The sequence below is a fragment of the Megalops cyprinoides genome, chromosome 2, assembly GCF_013368585.1.
Source record: "Megalops cyprinoides isolate fMegCyp1 chromosome 2, fMegCyp1.pri, whole genome shotgun sequence".
In the NCBI taxonomy this organism is placed as follows: domain Eukaryota; kingdom Metazoa; phylum Chordata; class Actinopteri; order Elopiformes; family Megalopidae; genus Megalops; species Megalops cyprinoides.
This window is the reverse complement of record NC_050584.1, coordinates 64,298,940-64,320,646: the sequence shown is the minus strand read 5'-3', so window position 1 is coordinate 64,320,646 and position 21,707 is coordinate 64,298,940. Positions and strand designations below refer to the sequence as shown.

General features: G+C 43.5%; 3 protein-coding genes across 3 annotated transcripts; all 3 read left to right on the top strand.

The window, feature by feature from the left end:
• The first annotated feature begins 3,953 nt into the window (after nt 1-3,953).
• Nucleotides 3,954-5,475, top strand: LOC118772121 (apolipoprotein D-like). The gene is made up of 4 exons (XM_036520388.1): nt 3,954-4,073; nt 4,423-4,544; nt 4,642-4,730; nt 5,213-5,475. Exons 1-4 carry the CDS (start codon nt 3,954-3,956, stop codon nt 5,473-5,475), a joined length of 594 nt encoding a protein of 197 aa, XP_036376281.1.
• Nucleotides 5,476-7,415: 1,940 nt separating this feature from the next.
• On the top strand, nt 7,416-12,868 carry LOC118773194 (apolipoprotein D-like). Its single transcript, XM_036522023.1, has 5 exons — nt 7,416-7,508; nt 9,595-9,729; nt 10,932-11,053; nt 11,433-11,518; nt 12,435-12,868. Exons 2-5 carry the CDS (start codon nt 9,613-9,615, stop codon nt 12,668-12,670), a joined length of 561 nt encoding a protein of 186 aa, XP_036377916.1. The 5' UTR covers nt 7,416-7,508; nt 9,595-9,612; the 3' UTR covers nt 12,671-12,868.
• A 5,390-nt stretch (nt 12,869-18,258) lies between these two features.
• On the top strand, nt 18,259-20,583 carry LOC118773594 (apolipoprotein D-like). Its single transcript, XM_036522603.1, has 4 exons — nt 18,259-18,389; nt 18,721-18,842; nt 19,624-19,709; nt 20,348-20,583. The coding sequence occupies exons 1-4, from the start codon at nt 18,273-18,275 to the stop codon at nt 20,581-20,583; spliced, it is 561 nt and encodes a 186-aa protein (XP_036378496.1). The 5' UTR covers nt 18,259-18,272.
• Nucleotides 20,584-21,707: the final 1,124 nt, after the last annotated feature.

Genomic DNA, 21,707 nt, shown 5'->3' with positions numbered 1-21,707 from the left:
ATTGTAGTGGACGGGAGACAACACTAAGCTCAAATCAAACCAGATGGCACATGAGGCTCTCTTTACTCTTTTGTGTGAACTGGAAGTCATGTGCCCTCTAGTGGCCGAATGAAAAACATTTCCATCACATGGAAAATAAGATTATTGACTTATAGACTGCGTCCTACATCGTCCCCTATATACTCCCCCAGTACACGCTAACTGCCCTTGCTCAGGAGCAAGCTGCCCGCCATAGTTAGTGTCCCAGTATGAGGAGACAGTAAAGGGCAAGAAGAGAGAGTCACTGCCCCTGAGGCGGCAGTGTAGCATAGTGGTTAAGAAGTAGGACTTATAGCCTAAAGGTTGCCAGTTCAATTCCCTGTTGGGGCACTGCTGCTATACTGTTGGCCAAGATACTTAACCCACAATTGCCTCAGTAAATATTCAGCTGTATAAATAGATAATGTTGTAAAAAAAAAAACAACTATGACCTACATAACATTGAATAAGAGCATCTGCTAAATGCCAATAATGTAATGACCTCATGACCACAACTGTCTCCTCCATGCAGAGAAAGGTGAGAAGCTAATGTAATGTGTTGTAATGTAAAGCTAATGCATTACAGTACAATACAATAAAGATGCAATATTACAGCACAGTGTTTTATTGTGCAGTCCGCAGGAAGACAGGCCACATCATCACCCGTTGCTGGTGACCTGGCCCCTCAGATCCCCCAAAGAGCTGGAAAAACCTGCCTCAAAATTTGCATGATGTTGGCATGACACTGCCTCTCCTTACTGTAACTGAGATCCACAAGACCAGCATAGTCACCTCCCTTTAACCATGTATCAGATAACTGCACGACACATATTAGAACTGTTTAACAGCATAGCATCCAGCTGGTTGGTCATGCATAATCTGGTGAAAGACAAGGTCAGAGCAGCCCAAGCGTGTACAGTTAACAGCAGCTGACTGCTTATGAACAGAAGAGGAGTTTGGCCTGGTGTAGTTTAAAGCCCAATTCATCACATCACAAGGTACAGGCCAAAAATGGGATGTTGGTATTGAGTTTAACAAAGCTACGGAGTTTAAAGACTTATTAATGCTAACAACATATACAGGTGTTAGCATTTATCCTATAACAGGCAAACAATTAATTTATAAATTTTTGTAGCCAGATATTATTATAATTAGTAGCTACTACTGTCAATGAAAAAAATCTAAATAATTAATTAAAATCTCATTTATTAACCCCTTATATTGCATGGCAATGTCACCACATGTTTGCATTCACACAAATATAACATCATCTCAGAGGTGTGACAAATTTTCGCAGACCAACCTGATTCTTGATCAACGGGCCCATAGCACCTGTACATGTTAAAATGGTCACGGGCTGAATGAATACATTGTCTCGATTTTTAATATGTGCATTAACCAAAGACTTTTTGATCAGGAAAAACAAATCAATGGTACACTGGGAAAAATTATTATTAATTATTATACACATCAGCACACACATGCATTGGTATAACTGAAACAGGGGAAAAGTAAATGTTTGCATTTCTATGTCAAGTCTTGCTCGGCCTTGTGACATGTTCACACTGAGGGACCCATTCACTTGTGTAATGGTATATTTCACCTTGTATTGTTGGCACGTCCTTGCACCGGCAGAGCACCACCTTAAACATATTATCACACCAAATATTGAAAGCCGTCCTTTCCTTTGTAGATTACTGTAATGTGATTGCTTAGTTTTTCGAGCATGTCACACTGATGTTGTAACTCTCTCATTCGTCTTGCAGGCTGTTTGATATTTGATATGAAAACCCATCATACAATCAGCTAGACTGTTATTCTCGGTCATTCTGTCAGGAACTGAAGCTCTATGGCTTCTGAAATACAGAGACTGTTCCATGTTTTCACAAAAGTGAGATAAATTTGCTTTGAAATACAGAAACTGGCTTTCTGACAAGCTGAATAATGGACGGGTAGAATGGTGTTGAGTAACACTTGTTTACTAGGACTGTTCATTCTCACTGACCACTATTCTATATATAAAAATTCTGCATTTGTGTAATTATTTTTTAAGCCACAGAATTGTCACAATAATTGTCTTAGTTTTAAAAATGTTAAATATGAAGCTGAAATAAGCTTATTCAAAGCTTTAATAAAACTTATTCACAAAGCTGAAAAATACAAGTCCAATAAACCAGAGACCCTCAGGGTCAGGTCAACTGATTCTGGAATTTTTTTTTTGTCTGCAGCTACCCAGACATTACACTGTTCAGAGAAGTTTTATATGACATGATTATTAAACTATATGGCAGGGAACATTACAATGAGTAACACTTAATACCGTAAGCACTTAAATTACTCTCTGTACCAGAGGTTTCAGGAGATGCTCATGTGTGATGCTTGAAGTTCAGGGCTAACCAGGATTTGTCTAAGAGCATAATGCCATGCCGGGGACCCTCTGGGATCAGTAATCCAAAGCCATCGATGAGTGATTGTGGTTCTTTAAAAGGGATACATGCTGTAGGATGCTGAAGGCAGCTCGTCACTGTGGGAACAATTTTCTCCTGTATTGATAACGGTGATCAGGCTTCTATTTGCCATCTATATTCAGCACCTTATTGGACACACAACAACAATTGTAACAAAGAGTAAATAGATACACAGATGTACATAGGCTTGGTAGAAAACTGTACAGTGATCAAAAATACTGACACTGCACTAAATTTGAAACCAATTTACATTTTACACCATGAACAGATACCTGGAAAAGATTCAGTCATTGGAGCAGAGGGAACACCTCTCTGATCTGGAATTATAGTTCCACAAAGAAAGAACGAAAAAAAAAAAAAAAAAACTCAATATGCTTGCTAATACATGTATTGAGTGGTAAAGGATTCACCTCACTAGAAAAGTGGACTGATTATAGAGTTCAGTGTTACCAGAAAGGGTATGTTTTGGGACTTTTGACTAGAGCAAGAATGATATCCAGGGACAGCCAGTCATTTGCAATCATAATTTCAACAACCAACAACTTTTAAACTGACTTTAAACTCTTCTTGGAGAACGCAAACATTACAAAAAAAGAATCCCTGCAATGTTAATGATGTTCAAGTCAAGAAAAGGCCAAAGATGTGTTTAATTTGTGTTTTATTTTGATGGATGTAACATTATGCATGCAAAATATTTTGAGGAACTTTGAAAATAGTATTCACATTTAACGCCTGTAGTGGACGACACATCTGAAACGTACTTGAATTTCAGATGTTACTCTGAAATCTTGCTCTGGAGATCTCGCATGAATTGATTTTTAAAAGTCAATGAATGTCAAACGTGAGCGTCTTGCGCTTTACTGCTAATAAAACCAGGCGACGTACAGCCTCACAAAGGGGTTTCATAAGCGTGTTAGCGTCTATACAGAGCCGCGTGTGCGCACATGCAGTTGGCTGTCTCTATCTGCGCACGTGTCACCATCTAAGAGTCTTTTTCCACTCTTGTGTCAACACGTTGTATAAGTGTTAATGGTCATTGTGAAGGTCTTAGCTGTTGTTTGTACGGTTAAGCAACACTCTCCTCCAAAAACTCTCTATATAAGTGCCTACCGCCAGCTGACCGCCAACCTCATTTGTTACATCGAATCATCTGAACTCGAGACGACCCAAGGCTGAACAGCTTTCCCTTAGAGGTAAGGAAAGCACTTTCCTCATTTTATGGTGGTGCTGTACTATGTGTCTATATTTATAGTTGCTTAACAATACATACAGTATTGTCATTCATTCTTCTACAGAAGGCCAACATTGGACTATAATACTAGAAATATCTCGCAGAAAATGCAGGCCACACAAATGCCATTAAACTCTGTACGAGTGAATTTGGATGTTATCCTGTCAGAATCTGAGCATCTGTTTACACCGGTCCCGGTTTTCTGGTTTTCAGTCTCTGACAGACACCGTGAGGAAATGCAGGTTCTGCAGGCGCTGTTGCTGACCCTCGGGTCCCTCCTTGCGGTGAACGGCCAGTCCTTCCACCTGGGGAGGTGTCCCAAACCGCCCGTTCAGCTAACCTTTGATGTCGCTAAGGTGACCCATTTCACAGCTGATGACTTTTAAACGGTTGTGCTGTAACCAAAGAAACAATATTTTCTTGATTGGTCAATTGTTCTCGTTGGTTCGCAGAAAACTGTCCTTTCCAGTATGGTATCATACATAGACTATATATCCGTCTTTTTCGAATCGCAGTAGCTAGATAATAGAGTGAAAATAAGTTTTAACGAAGACTGCAAGTGTCTTAGTTCTGGGTAAGAGCGTCTGCTAAATGATGTAATGTAATGTAACAATCGTGCAATTGTAACTGACACCCGTACACCAGTAACTCGCCGCACCAAAACATAACGTTTGCCTTGACAACCTGCCCGTTGCCTCCCCGCAGTACATGGGAAGGTGGTATGAGATCGAGAAACTGCCCGCGGCCTTCGAGCTGGGAAAGTGCAACCAGGCGACTTACACCCTGAAGCCCGAGGGCGTGGTCCAGGTGGTGAACGCGGAGCTGCTGTGAGTGCTAACGCGCCCGTCGGCATCCAGCCGCGCCGGAGTCCGGCCACTGTGATGCTGCTGTCTGTAAGAGTCCTCTGCTTTACCCTTTTTCCAGGTCTGACGGGATTGTGAACGAGATCGTGGGGACGGCTCGAGTGAAGGATCCCTCGCAGCCAGCTATCCTGGAAGTCAGCTTCTTTGAGGGTAAATTTTGTAATCTGACGTAAATTTTAAAAATCGGTATTGGAGAAGCGTTAACAAGGGAACAAGAAGTAATTTGTTGTCAATAGGTGGTGCACTGATGTGCGAGTGTCGAGGCTTTAAATTGCCGCCGTGTCAAGACTCAGGTCCTGTACTCTGGTCTTGATGATGCGTTAGAAATAGGAAAACAGCTCATTGGTGTTCGCCGCCCTAAACAGGAGCGTGTGCTAAAGCGTTTCTCAAACCTCTCCTGGAGGACCCCTTGTCCTCCATGTTTTAGATCTCTCCCTGCTCCAATACAGCTGATTCAAATGATCAGTTTGTTATTAAGCAGCTTCCAGAGTTCATAACGAGTTGATCATTTGAATCAGCTGTGTTGGAGCAGGGAGAGATCTAAAACATGCAGGACAAGGGGTCCTCCAGGAGAGCGTTGGGAAGCGCTGTGCTAAACGAACGTTATGTACTTTGTCTTCCTTCCCTTTCAGGTGCGCCCAGTGCCCCGTATTGGGTATTGTCCACAGATTACGAAAACTACTCGCTCGTCTACTCCTGCACTAACTACCTGGGTTTCTTCTACGTGGACTTCGCCTGGATCTTGAGTAGGTCGCGGACTCTGGCCGCCACTACCGTCGAGCAGCTGCGCAGCACGCTAACCTACAACGGCATCAGCGTGGCGCGCATGACGGCGACGGATCAGACCGGTTGCGCGGCTTTGTCGCGGTCGCCGGCTCCCGCTGTGGCTGCGTGAGGCCCGGTGCTGCCCGAGCTGCGTGCGTGCGTGCGGCGTGTCCGGCTGCAGGGTGGAGCTCTCGTTTTTAAGCACCTGAAGCTGGACGTTTCTGCCCTTTGTGGCGTTTGCGGATTTCATTATTACACTCAGAAAAGATCAAGGCCACACAGGCAGGAAAAAAACAAAACAAAAACAAAAACAAACAAACAAAAAAAATCTTTTGGTCAGGGAGCGCTACTGTCGCAGGGCTTTTTAAAAAAAAATATATAAGCCTACATTCACGATCTAATACTCTCAGTCAATGGGACTCTCATCACTTCCCCGCTGTAGATAGGCGATTTCCCCCTGCGTAATCGCCCAGGTTGGTGCGAGTCCCCCTTTGCTTGTTACCGATTTTGACGCTATCAGGTGACCACTGACCAACACATGGGACCGCCTCAAACTGACACCTCCTGTGCAGCGACACTTAGCAGGCTAAGTCAGGGCACTCATAAATGAATCAGACAGGCTACCTTTGGTTTGGGAGACACGGGTGAGGGCTAGTTATCTTGGCCTGGCACGAGTATAATTGGTGCTGGTCATATATCCTGGGTTTAACTGTATGTGGCATGAGGCCAAAGGCAAGAGATCCGGCCACGGGTTTTAACTCCACCCCACAGCCGGACACTTCTCCATAACGCGCCCAACAGAAAAACACTGAAACAAATTATTACGCTGCCTTGACAAGGACAAATAAATCTCGAAAAGGTGAATGTGGTTATTTCTTTACACGCTAACTTCTACTTAGGCCTAATATTTGGCACGTCGTTAAGAGAATTCCTGCTTGAATGATTGTAACTCATTGTTTCCTGATATATCTGAGTATCGACAATGTGTGCAGTGTGTGACCTTATACAATGAATAGTAACAATAAAACTGCATTAGGAACATTCAGCACGTCTCCCGTTCCTCTTTTGGCTTCTCTCATTCCTTATTCTGGTGAGACGCGACCCCCTGTGTTCAATGTTAGAACTGCGGTACAGCAGTTCGGATGTGAACGGGTCGTTTCCATCGGGTGTTACATGACAGCATTAGTCTGAAGATCAAAAATGACACACAAGATGTACAAAACTCAGAATTAAAGAGAGAACCTTATTTGGAATTATGCATAGGGAGTAGAGAAACGAATATATAAAAAAGACACGCATTTTGTAGCTAAGTCCCAATTTACGTCTACACGTGTGCTTCATATTAATGTAAATACTAATTAGCAATATGTTCCTGCTGTGAAACACGTTTGAAACAAACCACGTTAATATGCGAGTTTCTAAACCAATGCAGCAGATCTAATATATTTTGAAAGCCCTGAAGACTTCTTCCTGAAGATCGGTCCAATACCATAGCAGAAGGAGTTCAAAACTTGTGTAACAGCATTCCAACCCGTATGGAGCTGTTTTGACGACAAAAGACGGCCCAATGCTTATTAGTTAAATATTCATAAATATTCATACATGATCTCATTCTTACATTGTTTGTTGAAACCATTACTGGTAAAGCACAATATACAATATTATTCCATCCCCCCTCCCCCCCTCTCTCTCCCTCTGTATACCTCTGTCTCTGTATATATTATCTATAGAGGGGGGTAGTGAGAGAGATATGCTTCTATTATTTCTTTTAAATCAAAAGTTAATAAACGGGGAAAAAAACGCAACAAAAGTGGCCTCTCACAGAAAGGTAAGCGAGAGTCTGTTTAATAACGTTAGCCCTGGAATGTCCCATGACAATAATTTAGCTAATCACCAAGTCCATGTTAGAAACGCCTCCTGACGCAACAAAACCCGTCGTTCATCCTCCGTAAGCGACGCATCAGCGAGAGTCCCAGCGCGGCCGAGAGCTGTCTACAGACGGAGGTAAGCTCTTAACACCAAACAAACCTAACTTGCTGTGTACCACAAACGCAGTCTAAAGGACCAAACGCGTAGTAAATCTGTCATAGAAATTACTTTAATAGATTGACTAAGGAGAGAATTTAACTCTGAATACATTAGACTTGATTCTTCGTGCAACAGGTAAGCAATTTACAGCTTTATAACAGATGAACAATAGTTTTTGGTGGTTCGAAAACAAATGAACAAGAAAAAAAAAAAGACAAGACATATATTTGTCGCAACGTTTTACATACGCCTGTAGATGGGTTCAAGCGGGGTGGTTTTATTTTCATTGAATTTGACTGCATTGCTGTGACCGCATTTTGTTCACTGAAAGTTAAGTCATTGCTTAGAGGCTCCTCGGTCAGTGAATTGGACTACCACGTCACGTATCAAGATTGTCAGGTCGCAGTGTTTAAGTGTTTAATTCATTCTATGCATAACGAGGTTGTCCTCTGCAGTGAAGTGACACGGTAACCACTCTGTCCAGGCCTCTGCATTTAACAAGGCAGAAAATATCCCGTAATCATCTCAAAATGTGGCACAGTGAACCATCATACTAAATGCACAGCTATGTGTAATGTGAATTCAACAACATTGTTTCATACTGTTCAAATGCAGGGACATTTTATTAGACCACTAAATTACATTATTTGCTTCCTCAGGGGATGCCTTTATTGACATCAACATTTATACAAATTTATCCATTTAAACAGAGGAGCAGTTCAGCCTGAGAGCTCTGCTTAAAGCTGCGTGATGCTGGGCTTGAACCTGCAACCTTTTGACTCCATACACCTAGTTTAGTAACTACTGCCCTATGCCCCTCGTTATTGTGTGGGTTACTCATTCAGGTGTGTGTGTGTGTGTGTGTGTAATTACCCCAGGTGGCTTGGGTCCTTGTTTTGTAATGAGGGACAACCCTCAGAGGGAAAAGCATCCTAGAATCCCGCCCACAGTGAACATGAAAACATAAAACACAGTTGCCTTGGCAACCCTGAGACCGGCTTAACAGGTATAGCAACATGGGGGGACACAGAAGCCTTGATCTGGAATCAGAGCTAAAGCTCATTACATTTTTTTTTTTTTTTTGTAACATTTTTGGCATGTAGCAGATGCTTATCCTTAGCAACTTACATCAGTTACAGTTTTTTTTAACAATGTTATCCATTTATACAGCTGGATATTTACTAAGATAACTGTGGGTTAAGTACCTTGCCCAAGCATACAGAAGCAGTACCCCAGTGGGGAATCGAGCCAGCAACTTTCCGGTTACAAAGTCCTGCGCCTTAAGCTTAAGGCCCCGGCTCGAGCTCTCTACACCTGTTAGGCATTATCACTGGGCAACATCGCCACAACAAGACTGTCTCCAACGTCAGTGCACCTCGTCACATGAAAGAGTAAAAAAATCCACGATGAAAAAAAACTTTGTGGAGTAAAAAGGTGTCCGGGTTCGAAGAAGCGGGAAAGCTGAATTCGTAGACAACACAAAATTAATTGTGTGCCAGATGATCAGAATCACCGTTAAGATCTTTGTGATCTGTTTCTGTATTTCCCAGCTCTTACTGACTAAGGTGCACATAACGGCCAGCGGAGCCTTTAGCTGTTGCTCTTGCTTAGCTGGCGGCCTTACAAGGGTGAATTATATAGGTTACATTTTTTACACATTACCCATTTATGCCGCGGGATGTTTCAGTGTGATTCAGGGTGAGGGTGTTGCTGAAGTGTGTTTCTGAAGGGTACATTAGCAGAGCCATACCTAGGAGAGTAACTTTTATCAGGAGTAGGATGTGTCTGTCATGCTTAGGAGTGGCACTTTAGCATTCAGAGTTTTGATATGTCCTTTTGGGAGTGGACTTTTAGCAGTAGGATGTGTCTGTTTAGGAGGGAAAATTTAGCATTCATGGATGGGACATCTCCTCTTGGGAGGGGAAGTTTAGCATTCGGGGGTGGGATGTGTTCTTTTGGAATGGGAACTTTAGCATTCTGGGGAGGGATGTGTTCTTTTGGAATGGGAACTTTAGCATTCAGGGGTGGGAAGTTTCGTCTTGGGAGGGGAAGTTTCGCATTCAGGGGTGGGATGTGTTCTTTTTGAACGGGAACTTTAGCATTCAGGGGTGGGATGTGTTCTTTTGGAACTGGAACTCTCGCATTCAGGGGTGGGAAGTCTCCTCTCGGGAAGGGAAGTTTAGCATTCAGGGGTGCTGAGGTACTGTGCTGCCTGTTTCAGGAGGAACACTGGTGAAAAATGAAGGCCTCTTTCGCCCTCTTGTTGCCCCTGCTCCTGCCCCTCGTCAGCGGCCAGGTGTTCCACTGGGGCCCCTGTCCAGAGCCCGTCGTCCAGCCCAACTTCAACCTCCAAAAGGTGCCATCTTGTCCCTCCCAATTTTCAAACAGCCTCTGTGCAGTTAACCAAGCAACTGACAAACTGGTCCCAGCCACAACAGTAAAAACCCCGCTTACCACTTCCTGTTCACAGCATCCCTCCTATCCCTTTTTGTTTTCCCTGTTCATGCTGTCCAAATGGGAGGTCCATCCCTTTTGTTAGACTCCAAGCCAAATATAAGTACCACTGTGACCACTTCAGATGCATCCTTCATGCTTAGGCTGTATGGCAATTCATCTCTGCTGCATGTAATATACTGGCCTTGTTTACAGTTAATCAGGCTGATTTACCTAGCTTTGGATGGTGGTATGTAGGGAAGTCTCAGTTATGCTGTCTGAAGCACACTGGACAAATTCAAGAAGGAGGTGAAAAATGTCTTCAGGATGAGTCATTGATAGCATGTGATAGGTCCACCCATTTTGGATCTACAAATCCATACTCTCCCATCACTAATGTGAAGGAAACTGGCATTTTCGCATCACGACCATTGTGAAGCATTTGTGCAGCCGAATGATTCCAGGAGCATTGCATTACACTTACATTTACAGTAAGTTGCTTTGGATAAAAGCGTCATTTGGCAGACACTTTTATCCAAAGCGACTTATAAGTGAAGTAGAATAAAGCACAAGCAAATAACCATACGGAGTCAACAATATTAGAAGCACTGCATGACCAGGTTTCAATGGTTGGCCAGGGTACAAACTAGCAGGTAAAGCTAGCGAGTGCGCTGAACCATTAGATTACATTTTTTTAATATACAATTTTATTTTGTAAGATTAAAAGTGCTATATTTAAGTTCACAACAGCCCAGACCAGGACTGAAACCCTACTGCAGAGGTAGCTCTCCGGTACTGCCTGGAGTGCTGGTGATGTTTCCGTTTTTTTTTTTTTCTTTCTGAACCCTTAATCACATAATTGGATCAATTATTACACTAAGTGAATAACAGGCCCAAGCATGAGGTCACCTGAATTAATTTAGCATAATAATTAATCCAATAATGTTATTAGGAGCTCGTATGGAACAAAAAACTTGAAACATCTCTGCCAGTCCGGGACCATGGCTGTCTACCCTCGAGGTCCAAGGCTCTTTAGAATACGATACGTGCCACTGTTCACTTGTGTTATTGTGTATTGTGTTAACTGGTTGTTGTATGATGTTTTTTCTAATTCTCCAACTGCAGTACCTTGGAAAGTGGTATGAAATTGAGAAACTGCCAGCGTCTTTTGAGAGGGGAAAATGCATAGAGGCTAATTACTCCCTGAGAGCTGATGGAACCATTAAAGTTCTCAACACGGAATTCCTGTAAGTGTGCTGACGTGGCATATCCTAACACGGCGTCAGTTATGTGTGAGAGTGCGCTAACATTTATTTATGGTTTTACCTTAGCCTGGATGACCAATGGATCTTGGTGCACCGTACATCTTTGATATACAGCACTATATCATTTGAAATAATATACCTTAGGTTACAACCACAGTGCCCCACCCAAGGATTTGAATGAGCAACCTTCTGATTCATTACTGGTTATATTGCTTGTGAGCTATAACCAGTAATTGCTGTTGGTATGCTGAATCCATTTCATGCATCCAAAGAAAATAAATGACAGTATGTTTCATGTCATTAACCCTATGTTTCAGTTCTCAACGACTTTGCTAACTTTTTTTGCTTTGTTTTCCCACAGTAAAGGGAGGGTGAGGTCTATCGAAGGGACGGCTGTGGTGCAAGACATCAAAGAGCCAGCCAAGCTGGGAGTCAGCTTCTCCTACTGTGAGTACCATGGGGGAACGAATAGCTGTCAGGCAGACGTAATAAGCAGGAAGCTCGGGGTAAAAGGTCATCCTCTTTGTGTACGTGTCTGGCGTGTTCTGCTATACAGTGTTCATTACAAGGCTGGCTAGAGCTGCTAACTGCCACTGTGCATCATAAAGCAAGTTATGATGCACTTAAAGCAAGACTGGCTGAGCCTGTTGTGCCAAATGAGACCAAACCCAAGTCTCAAGCAGAGAGCACCGAACAGTTCTGGGTGACTAGAATAGCAAACCAGTTTACATGTTATCCATTCACGCAGCTGTATATTTTAAACTGGAGCATTTCAGGTTAAGGCTTGAATCAAATTTATAAAAGTAGCGTCCCATCTTCCCCCCAAGGTTTTAACCAGCAACCTCTCTGGGTACAGCTTAAGTTTTACTCAATATGCAGTATGCTGAGGTTCACCTTATGAGTAGGGCGGTTAACAAGGTACGGAATGGAGTGCTGCGTAAATGGATTATCGTCAGTATGAATGAACTTTGCATGACTTCCTCCCTCTCCCTTCCTCTCTTTTTTCTCTCTCCCGTTCCTTTCTTCTGAATTTCTCCCTTCCTTGTCCCTTCCTCTCTCTCTTTCTCCCCTCCTACCTCCTTCTCTTTCCCTTTCCCCGTCTGTCTCACGCTCTCTCCTTCTCCCTCCGATAAATAATTATATCATATATTCGTCAAATCGATGAGCACTATATTAGCAAAGAGAGTTCTGGTTTTTGAAAATGTAGGTTTGCATGCTTGAAAGTTTTTCAAAAATTTTTTTTTGGTACTTTTTCTCTGAATAATACATTTAAGAAACATTAAAGAGCTTTGTACAAGTTAAGTCTCTCTGTCTCTCCCTGTCCCTCTCTGTCCCTCCCTCTCTCTCTCTCTCTGTGTCACAGTCACGCCCTACAGCCCGTACTGGGTGTTGTCCACCGACTACGTCACGTCTGCGGTGGTGTACTCGTGCACCGACGTGGTGAGGCTGTTCCATGTGGATTTCGCCTGGATCCTCGGCCGCACGCGCACACTTCCCGAGACCACCATCAACTTCGCCAAGAACATGCTGGCCAGCGACAACATCGACATCAGCAAAATGATCCTGACTGACCAGCAGGGCTGCGAGAAGGAGCCTTAGGTGACAGAGAGAGAAAAGCGGCCTATATAGGGCCATCAGCAGATTTTATTATTTTTTTCTCAAATGAAGGGAAGGTTTGGCTTCGGCTCCTTATTCATAAAGTAATTTTAACCACGAGCACTTAATCTTTACGGTCTCTATATCAGAAAAAAGATGGCTGTTGCAACTTTTGTGATTAATAAACTACAATAATTCCTAGTCCTAATAATTCCTTTCTTTAGCAAGAGGTTTTCCTAAAATTGCTTTATGAATACAACCCCTTAACTTCTGGTGTAAAATATCTGCCTTGTAACTGGCATAGCTTAAAAATGTTCTCTAAAAAAAGTAGGCCATTAGTTTAATAGATTTTTAATACAGTTTAGGTTAAGTTTAAGTATGTTTAAGTATATTGCTAAAAGGTACAATAACGCTTTATTTTTAGCTTTCAGGGGTAGGATGTGTCCTTCTAAGAAGGTAACTTTGCCATTCATTTCTGACAGATTTGAGACGGTTTGAAAAATTCAAGTGTCCTATCTGAGAATTCATAATTGCAACCACATAATAAACATGTAGAATTTATTTAATTTTTTTTGTTGATATCGTGGGGTTACTAACGTAATTCGCAATTAAAATAAAATTCCAGAAACCAGACTCTCCTGTGGTGTTTTTGTTGGACAACTCATTTTCAGTTTCAGTCCTGTTGGTCTAAAAGGGGGAGGTATACTGCCACCATGTGGTTTCAGGTAGAACAGCATATTCCTGTTGTGTCCATAGACAGCGGTGGGGTGTACTGTGCATTTATGATGGCTCTAACCATCCTGTAAGAGCATGTGCTTAAATGATCAATGATAGAATCATAGCAAGATGTATAAGCGTCAGTGTAAAATCAGACCGATATTTGGTAAGGCCTTCCCAGATTCTCTTGAAAGTACGTGAAATTGGTGGTGGACAGGAATGTTTAAGTGTTTGAGTGCAAGCTGAAGTAAAGAAAAATTGAGTAATCTAAGATCTTTTCTTAAATTAATTGCAGGTCTTTTGGGGGCTGCCATTCACCACCATGTGTTGCTATGTTTTAATTACTCAGGATGTCCTATCGGTGCTGCTGTGTGGATGGGTTCACAGTAGGATCTTGGTAAAAGCTGCTGGAGTCTGTCATTGTTACCACACCAGTAGTCCTGCTCTTCCTGATGGAAGCTTTGTAAAAGGACCAATGCTTTCTGAATCAACTTTCATTTTTTTCCTATGAAGATCTCTGATACACATCTGGCATCCTTAACCGCACCTCAGAGTGATGTAGGGAAACCCTGTTTGTGTCTCAGACTGACACGTCTCCTGACACGTCAGCGTGGGTAACAGAGATGACCTCTGTGCACCTGAACAGGGAAAGACGTGTGTCTCTGCCCCTGCTCTCTTCCTTTCTGCTCAGCAAGCAAGAGAATGAGGCCATGCAGGAGCCATTTAGGGTAATCGAGGGAAGGGTGACTCATACGAATGAGGTCTTTTTTAATGTCATTTACAGAAAGACAGCAGAGTCTTCCCGGTGACGGAATTGTTTGTGAGAAAATTCTGGAATTCTATCGTTTCAGTCCTCTGAGTCTCTCCTGTTGGGGAAATTCCCTGCTCACATTTTATTTCGCTGGTGGAGAGTCTACAGCCAATGACGCATCGGGCTCAGCACTGAGTGATCTGTGTTCGTCCCTTGCTTAGAAGTTAAATGCACACAATGCACTGTATGGGTGTAGCAGTGCGGTGTAGTGGTAAAGAGCAGGGCTTGTAGCCACATGTTAACAATGTTAACCAACCTAATGTTAATAGGAATGCACAACCAGCTTGCTCAGTTACCTACCCTCTAATGATGACTGTGTTAAGTTGTAGTTTAATTCAATAACAACTATCTATCTATCTATCTAGCTCATGAGACTGCCTCTATCTTTTCCAACAAATGAATTACCTCTTTGTGAGTGATGTTTTCCAGATTGCCAAATTCACCCTCCACCCCTAACCTTTTTTCTAAACATCAGCATTACTCCAAAACAAGCTCATACATGTTAGTAACTTTGTTGTTTTCCATTCCATCATCTTAGATTAATAATAAACCTTTTTTTATCAAGAGTGACTAAGAGAAACAAATAAATTAGTTATTTGAATGTTTTTCACCATCTTTTGTACTTACTCTGTGAAGTACATACGGAATATCATTTATTAATGATGACGCAGGTTAGAAATGCTGCAGTGTATACAATCAAACTGAAATTAAAACCAAGTCATGGTGAATAGAAAAAAAAAACAAACAAAAAAAAAAAAACAAAGCCCTAGACAGATAAATGAAGTTTCTTTCTTTGGAAGAAGCCAGGTCTTATACAACATACAATACTGAGCACAGCACACCCTGACAATGAGCAATGCCAGTTCAGCCATTGAGGAAGGCAGGGCTCCACCTCTCCAGATTCTATAGGGCTCGGCGCTTCTGGCTCCTATCCAATAATCTTGCTTTCTCCTGCCAGACACCCATGCACAGATAAAGATATATTAATGTCACCTGCCGCCACAGCAGGCCGTGGAGGCAGGGTGGAGTGCCAAAGTTCTCCCGTTGTCTCTGAAACAGATGAGGCCACTGATAGAGATGGCATCACATTCAGGTAACAGAGCCCGGAGAACGCTGAAATGGAGGCCTAATCATGAGCTTCCTGCACTCCATGCAAGGGGGAAAAGTGGAGCTGCGCATCACAAAGGCCCACGGGTGTGAACCGATTGCCATCTCTGATGGATAGGAAGAGAAGATTGAGTTCGAGCATATGCAGATGCAGGCGATTCGGATAGCGATTTAGACGTTCCAGATGCAGGATGGGTTTGAGCCTCCAGCGCTATGGAAATCTCAACAGGGAAGGTATTGCAGCAGCTCTTGCTGACTGTGTCTGGAAGGGCCTTGGACCTGAACCAAAACCTGCGCCTGGACACCTGTGCCGAAGGATCCAGGACTGAGGACCCACCGGGGTCAGCAGTAAAGGAGGCCAGCCCAGGGAGGGGGCTGGCTCCTGGGCTTTGTCTGAGTGGCCTACCGTGTAAGTGGTGGTGGGAGAGAAGAGGCACGGTCTAACAAAACACTAGCGCTTGTTTCATTGCATAACATTATTAGCATTTAGCAGACACTCGTATCCAGAGTGGCTTATACAGGTTGCAATTTTTAAACGCTATCCATTTATACAGCCAGATATTTATTGAAGCAATTGTGGGTTAAGTACAGCAGCAGTGCCCCAGCGGGGAATTGAACCCGCAACCTTTACAGCTACGAGCCCTGCTCCTTGTCTGCACTGCTACACCGCCGCCCCTGTTTGAGGGTGTGACACGCAGCATGAGACAGAGTGACCGAGTCCCCTGTCCCCCCGGGGACGTGGCCCACTTGCCACGTAGCGGTTAAATCATCAGAGCGCTCCCCTCCAATTGGCTGTCGGGGTCAAGACCCAGCCTTGTGGCATGTTGGCTATTGTTCACGGACCGCAGTGAAACTGAATCAGCCGTTCGTTTCAGCCACTACACTCCTGCTAAGCAACCCTGTGGGAGGAGAGGAAAAACACTGGCGTTCTCCCAGAGCATCAGAGAGCAATCTGAAGAAGACACACAGGTAAGAACTGACTTCCTCTGGTTTTAACCTTGCGTAACCCATCCGACTGAGATATGCATTTCATTTATTTTGTTTGTTTTCCTATTCAATAAATACATTCAAAGAAATAAATACCAAATCCACAAATGCTACTTCATGCCATGAAAGCAATTGTAAGGATAAAAAACCACAATGCTTCTGTCTTTTCACCTGTTGTGTCTGCTGTATTTTTCACTTCAGAAGGGTCTTTCTGGACCTAACTTGACTCATTGTCAGATATGCATTTGATCTGGTTCCCTTGGATAGACTGGTCAGGTTATGTTGTAATTGGTTTTCATAGTTTGAAAGAAAAAAAAAAACAATCCCTTACAAGAGAGAAAAATCAAAGATCTTGTTTTGGCATTGTGATATTTGTCACATGATTAGGCTCTAGCCAGGCGTCTCTAACACATGAAATTACTATCAACTTGCCACATTTCACTGAGAATGAAACTGCTGCGAAATAGAGGTTCTCTAGAGGTCCATGCCTAAGCACCATTTAGAGCGAGCTGTGTACCAATGCATCTTGTGTACAAGTCAGAGGTGGACACCCCGGCTTCAGAAAGTAAAAGTCCTGCCACATATTTGTTCTAGCCATTCATTACACCAGCTGAATTTAATTAGCACAACTCTTCAGCCACGTAGAGGAGCTAATTAGTGAAATCACCTTGTTTAGCGAAAGGCTAGAACAAATACGTGGCAGGACTTTTACTTTCTGAAGCCGGGGTTTTCCACCTCTGGTACAAGTGCTGTTTAATTTGCACAAATCACAGCTTTATACCATTTATTTGTATAGCAGGCACCCTGGACTGGGGAAACAGGCATAGCTGACATTTCTACAACATTTTTCATTTGTGCATGCTAAAGTAGCTGAGGTTCGGTACTTTGGCTGAAGGTATAAAACCGGGGACTCGAGCCAGCAGCTATTGCACATTCTGCTCTGTAACCAGCACTCAGCCCTGCTGATTATGTTGTTTCAGCAACTGGAACATAAGCCCTGACGTTTGCATGTTAATGCCCCCCACCCCCCCCCCCCCCCCCCCCCCCCCCCCCGACTGGATCGGGTATCCAGAATCACCCCGCGGTCGTTTGGTCTCCTGTGAAGACTGCGACAAACCCTCATTTAGAACAGCACCCAAAAAACTCCACCCACCCTTAAACACAAAACATACCTAATCCTGGGACTGGTTTAGCCTGTGTAACTGCAAAAGCAACACAATCACACGGAAGCCTTGAATGGGGCCGGAGCTGTGGGCAGAATGTAAAACACAGAGCGTATCAGATGGCAAAACCAACTCCATTGCATAAAGGTGATGAAAGCCAACCTCACAGACTCTTACAAAAGTCATGAAAACCCTGCACACAAAAACATGGTAACAACAGATAATCTGGTTTCTGCTTTCGGAGAAACGTGAACGTTAAAGTAAAACTCATCATTCCAAAAATTGACATCCCAGCTGCTTGGGTGCAGGCATGTTTGGTTGAGATTTTGGGCATTAAGCACGATGTGGTTTTGGAAGTGGATCTCTATATGTTCCTGAAGTGCCCGCAGAACCTATAGCTGTTCCTATTGCCTAGCTGGTGCCCATAGGCCCTAGGGAGAATATGAGAGTATACATTTTTATATTTTATTTTCTATTTTTGTATGCTGTTAAAAGGCATAATAACACAGCTGTACCTGAGACTGGAGCTTTATTCCAGGGGTAGGACGTGTCCTTTTAGGAGGGCAACCTTAGTATTCAGAGGTGGGACGTGTCCTCTTGGGAGGGGATCTTTAGCATTCAGGGGTGAGCAATGTCCTCCTGGGAGGGGAATTTTAGGATTTGGGGGTGGGGTGTCTCCTCCTGGGGTGGAAACTTTAGCATTCAGGGGTGGGAGGTGTTCTTGGCAGGGGATCTGCAGCTTTTAGTGATGGGGGATGTGTCATATTTGTTGTGACATTGCTGAGGTACTGTGCTGTTTCAGGAGGAACACTGGTGAAGAATGAAGGCCTCTTTCGCCCTCTTGTTGCCCCTGCTCCTGCCCCTCGTCAGCGGCCAGGTGTTCCACTGGGGCTCCTGTCCAGATGCTACTGTCCAGCCCAACTTTGAGCTCCAGAAGGTACAATCCCCCTAGTCAATCAATCAATCAATCAACCAATCAACCAATCAATCAACCAACCAACCAATCAATCAATCAACTAATCAACCACCAACCAATCAAACAATCAATCAATCAATCAATCTTTTCAGGTGGTATTGCACTGTTTTCAAAACAGCTGCCCCAGAGCAAAAAAAAAGAATGAACATTTTCTACAGATAGAAATGGAGATAAACAATTTCAAACAACCCATCATTACAGAATGTGATATATGTACATTTTGTATTTAAAAGTTTATATATTTCAATACTGAAGATTTTTGGTTCCACCTCTCTTTCGACTCCTGTTGCAGTACCTGGGAAAGTGGTATGAAATTGCCAGGCTGCCGAACCTCTGGCAGAAAGGAGAATGTGCAGAGGCCAATTACTCAATGAGGGCTGACGAATCCATCAAAGTGGTCAACACAGAACTGATGTGAGTGTCTATGCCGCCGGCGGACAGCACGTGCTCCTCATGATGTCAATTAGACAAAGCAATGCATTGCTGGTGCTTCATTGGCTCAGCAGACAGCTTTATCCTGGGCGACGTCAGCTTTGCATCTTGGGTACACAGGGAGCCGTTTGTGCAGTTGGGTGTTTGCTAGAGGCATCTGAAATGCATTACTCTAGGTCCGTGTTTCCCAACCCTGCTCCTGGAGGCACACTGTCCTGCATATCTTCTATGTATCCTTCCTGCTTGACTAAATCAGGTGTGCTCAGCTAATCAAAAGTGCCACTGATGAGTTCAGTCAGGTAGGTAGAGCAGGGATAGATAGAAGATATGCAGGACGGTGTGCCTTCAGGAGCAGGGTTGGGAAACGCTGCTCTAGGTCACCACAGCAGGTGGGTTTGAACCAGCAACCTCTTGATTTAAACTTATACATTACAATATTGGCATTTAGCAGGCGTTCTCATCCAAAGCGACTTAAATCGGCTAAAGCTTTTTTTTTTTTTTTTTTTTTTTTTAAACAATGTTATCCATTTATACGGCTGGATATTTATCTAAGCAATTGTGGGTTAAGTGCCTTGCCCAAGGGTGCAGCAGCAGTGCCCCAGCGGGGAATTGAACTGGCAACCCTTCGGTTAAGGGTCCTGCTCGTTAACCATTATGTTATATTGCAGCCCTTATTAAATCTGTATTAAAAATCTTTCTTTAGCCAAGTATTTTGCTCACCTTTGTTATGTGGGTTACACCTGCCATGGCTGTCTTCCCTTAGGAATGGAAAGCCTAACACAGTGGAGGGGACAGCAGTCGTGCAAGACTTTAACGAACCGGCCAAGCTGGGAGTCAGCTTCTCCTACTGTGAGTACTGAGGCAAGATGAGCTTCAAGATGAACTTCACTAGTTTTCCAAAGAGGTTCTCTCAGAAGGCCTTATAGTCAGTTATAGCCCCTTTGATCCAACCTCCACCTCTACTGGCAAAATATCGTTACTGTGTGCAAACGTACTGACTGAGAAACTGGGTCAAATATACTTCTGAGTTTTACTGTATTTTTTTTTTTTTTACTGTAGTTGGCTAGAATTGACGCTGTGCATCATTCAACTGAAAGTAACAGTGGAACAACCAGCTGTGCCAAATGACCCAGGCCTCAAGGACACAACACTAAAGTGCCTTTACATCCCTCCCTCTCTCCTCCTCTCTCTTTCTATTTCTCTCTTACCCTCTCTATTCCTCTCTCTTTCTCTCCATCGCTCACACCTTCCCTCTCCATCTCTCCATCTACCTTTCCCTCTTTCTGTCTCTCTCTCTTTCTCTCTTTTTCTCCTTCTCCCCCCCCCCCTTTCTCCCTCTGCTCTCCCCCTCCCTCTCTCTCCCTCTCTTTCCCTCTGTGTCTCTCTCTTTCTCTCTCTCTCCCTCCTTCACCCTCCCCTTCTCTCTCTTGTTTTCTCTCTCGTTTACTCCCCCCCCCCCCCGTTCTGTGCGCATGTCCTTTACACAGTCTCGCCATACAGCCCGTACTGGGTCCTGTACACTGACTACGAGACGGTGGCGGCGGTCTACTCCTGCACCGGCATAATGGGGATCTTCCACGTGGACTACGCCTGGATCATCGGGCGCTCCCGCTGGATTCCAGAGGACGCCGTCAGCAGCGCCAAGAACGCTTTCATCAGCAACGGCATCGACCTCAGCAAAATGACCATGTCCGACCAGCAGGGCTGTGACCCGCAGCTTTAGTGAGAGAGGGAAAGAAAATGACCCAGGCTTTTCAGGTGAAAACATGTCTTTTGAATCAGGGTTGTGTATGTAGTCATTAACAGTTTTAATTTTTTTTTAACTGACTCTGGCGCCTTACCCGTGGAGTGATTTTAACCAATGTTGCAGAACCTTTAGGATCTCCAAATAAAGAGTTTCATTAGCACATGGAAGTCTTTTGCAACATCGGTGATTAATTAAAAAACAATTTGTATCTCTGATAAGGTGTTGGTGAAAACTGAATTGGTCCCTTTTCCCTACAAAATAGTAATAAACTGGTAACACCGTGACTTGTTTTCCAAAGAAAGGGTACTGCTAGGTATTTTTGATTCAAGTTGATCATTTTAGCCATATTCCAATATGCGGTCAGTTTTTGTCACAAACTGATGTCATGGGATTACTGTCTCAGAAATATTCTACAGCCAGGCTCACATATCCTCGTATTTGGATCTTCACTTTATGCTTCAATACCACAGATCCATAATATGGAAATATGCTGCCACCATGTGGTCACAGTTGAAACAGCAAATTTATCGCTGTTCCCGAAAACAGCAGGGTTCTGTTCTTGAGACGCACTGAAGAATTTTTCGCAGCATCTGCTTAAATTATCAGTAAGAAATACAAGGTAAAAAACAAACAAACAAAAAAAACCTGTGCTCTAAACATAAAGATCTATCTGTAAAAAGCCCTTGTATTTGACAGTAACATCTCAACTTTTTATGAAATTTGGTACATACGAAACACCTCTATACCTCTGTGAATGAGCTCGTTATTGTTATTGTTGTTGAAATCAATTGATCCAGCAAGCAATGGCATGTGACAGCAGCTCCTAAAATGCCCCTAATTCCAAATGTCTCCATACAGTATATGCGTCTTAGACATACTTGTGTGTTGGCAGTACCAGAATACAGAGTACTCTCTGGGTTCAAGTGCAAGAACGCTCGCCAGCAGAGGGCGGTAGAGGCACCCAATGGGCTTTGCTGCCAACATTGCAGCGGTGCCTTTGTTTTTCTTTTAAGGCAATTTGAAAACAGAAATGATCAGCAGTTTAACTGAAATAGTTCAGAATCCAGTGCTCTACCTTACTCTGCTCCCCACAGTCATGT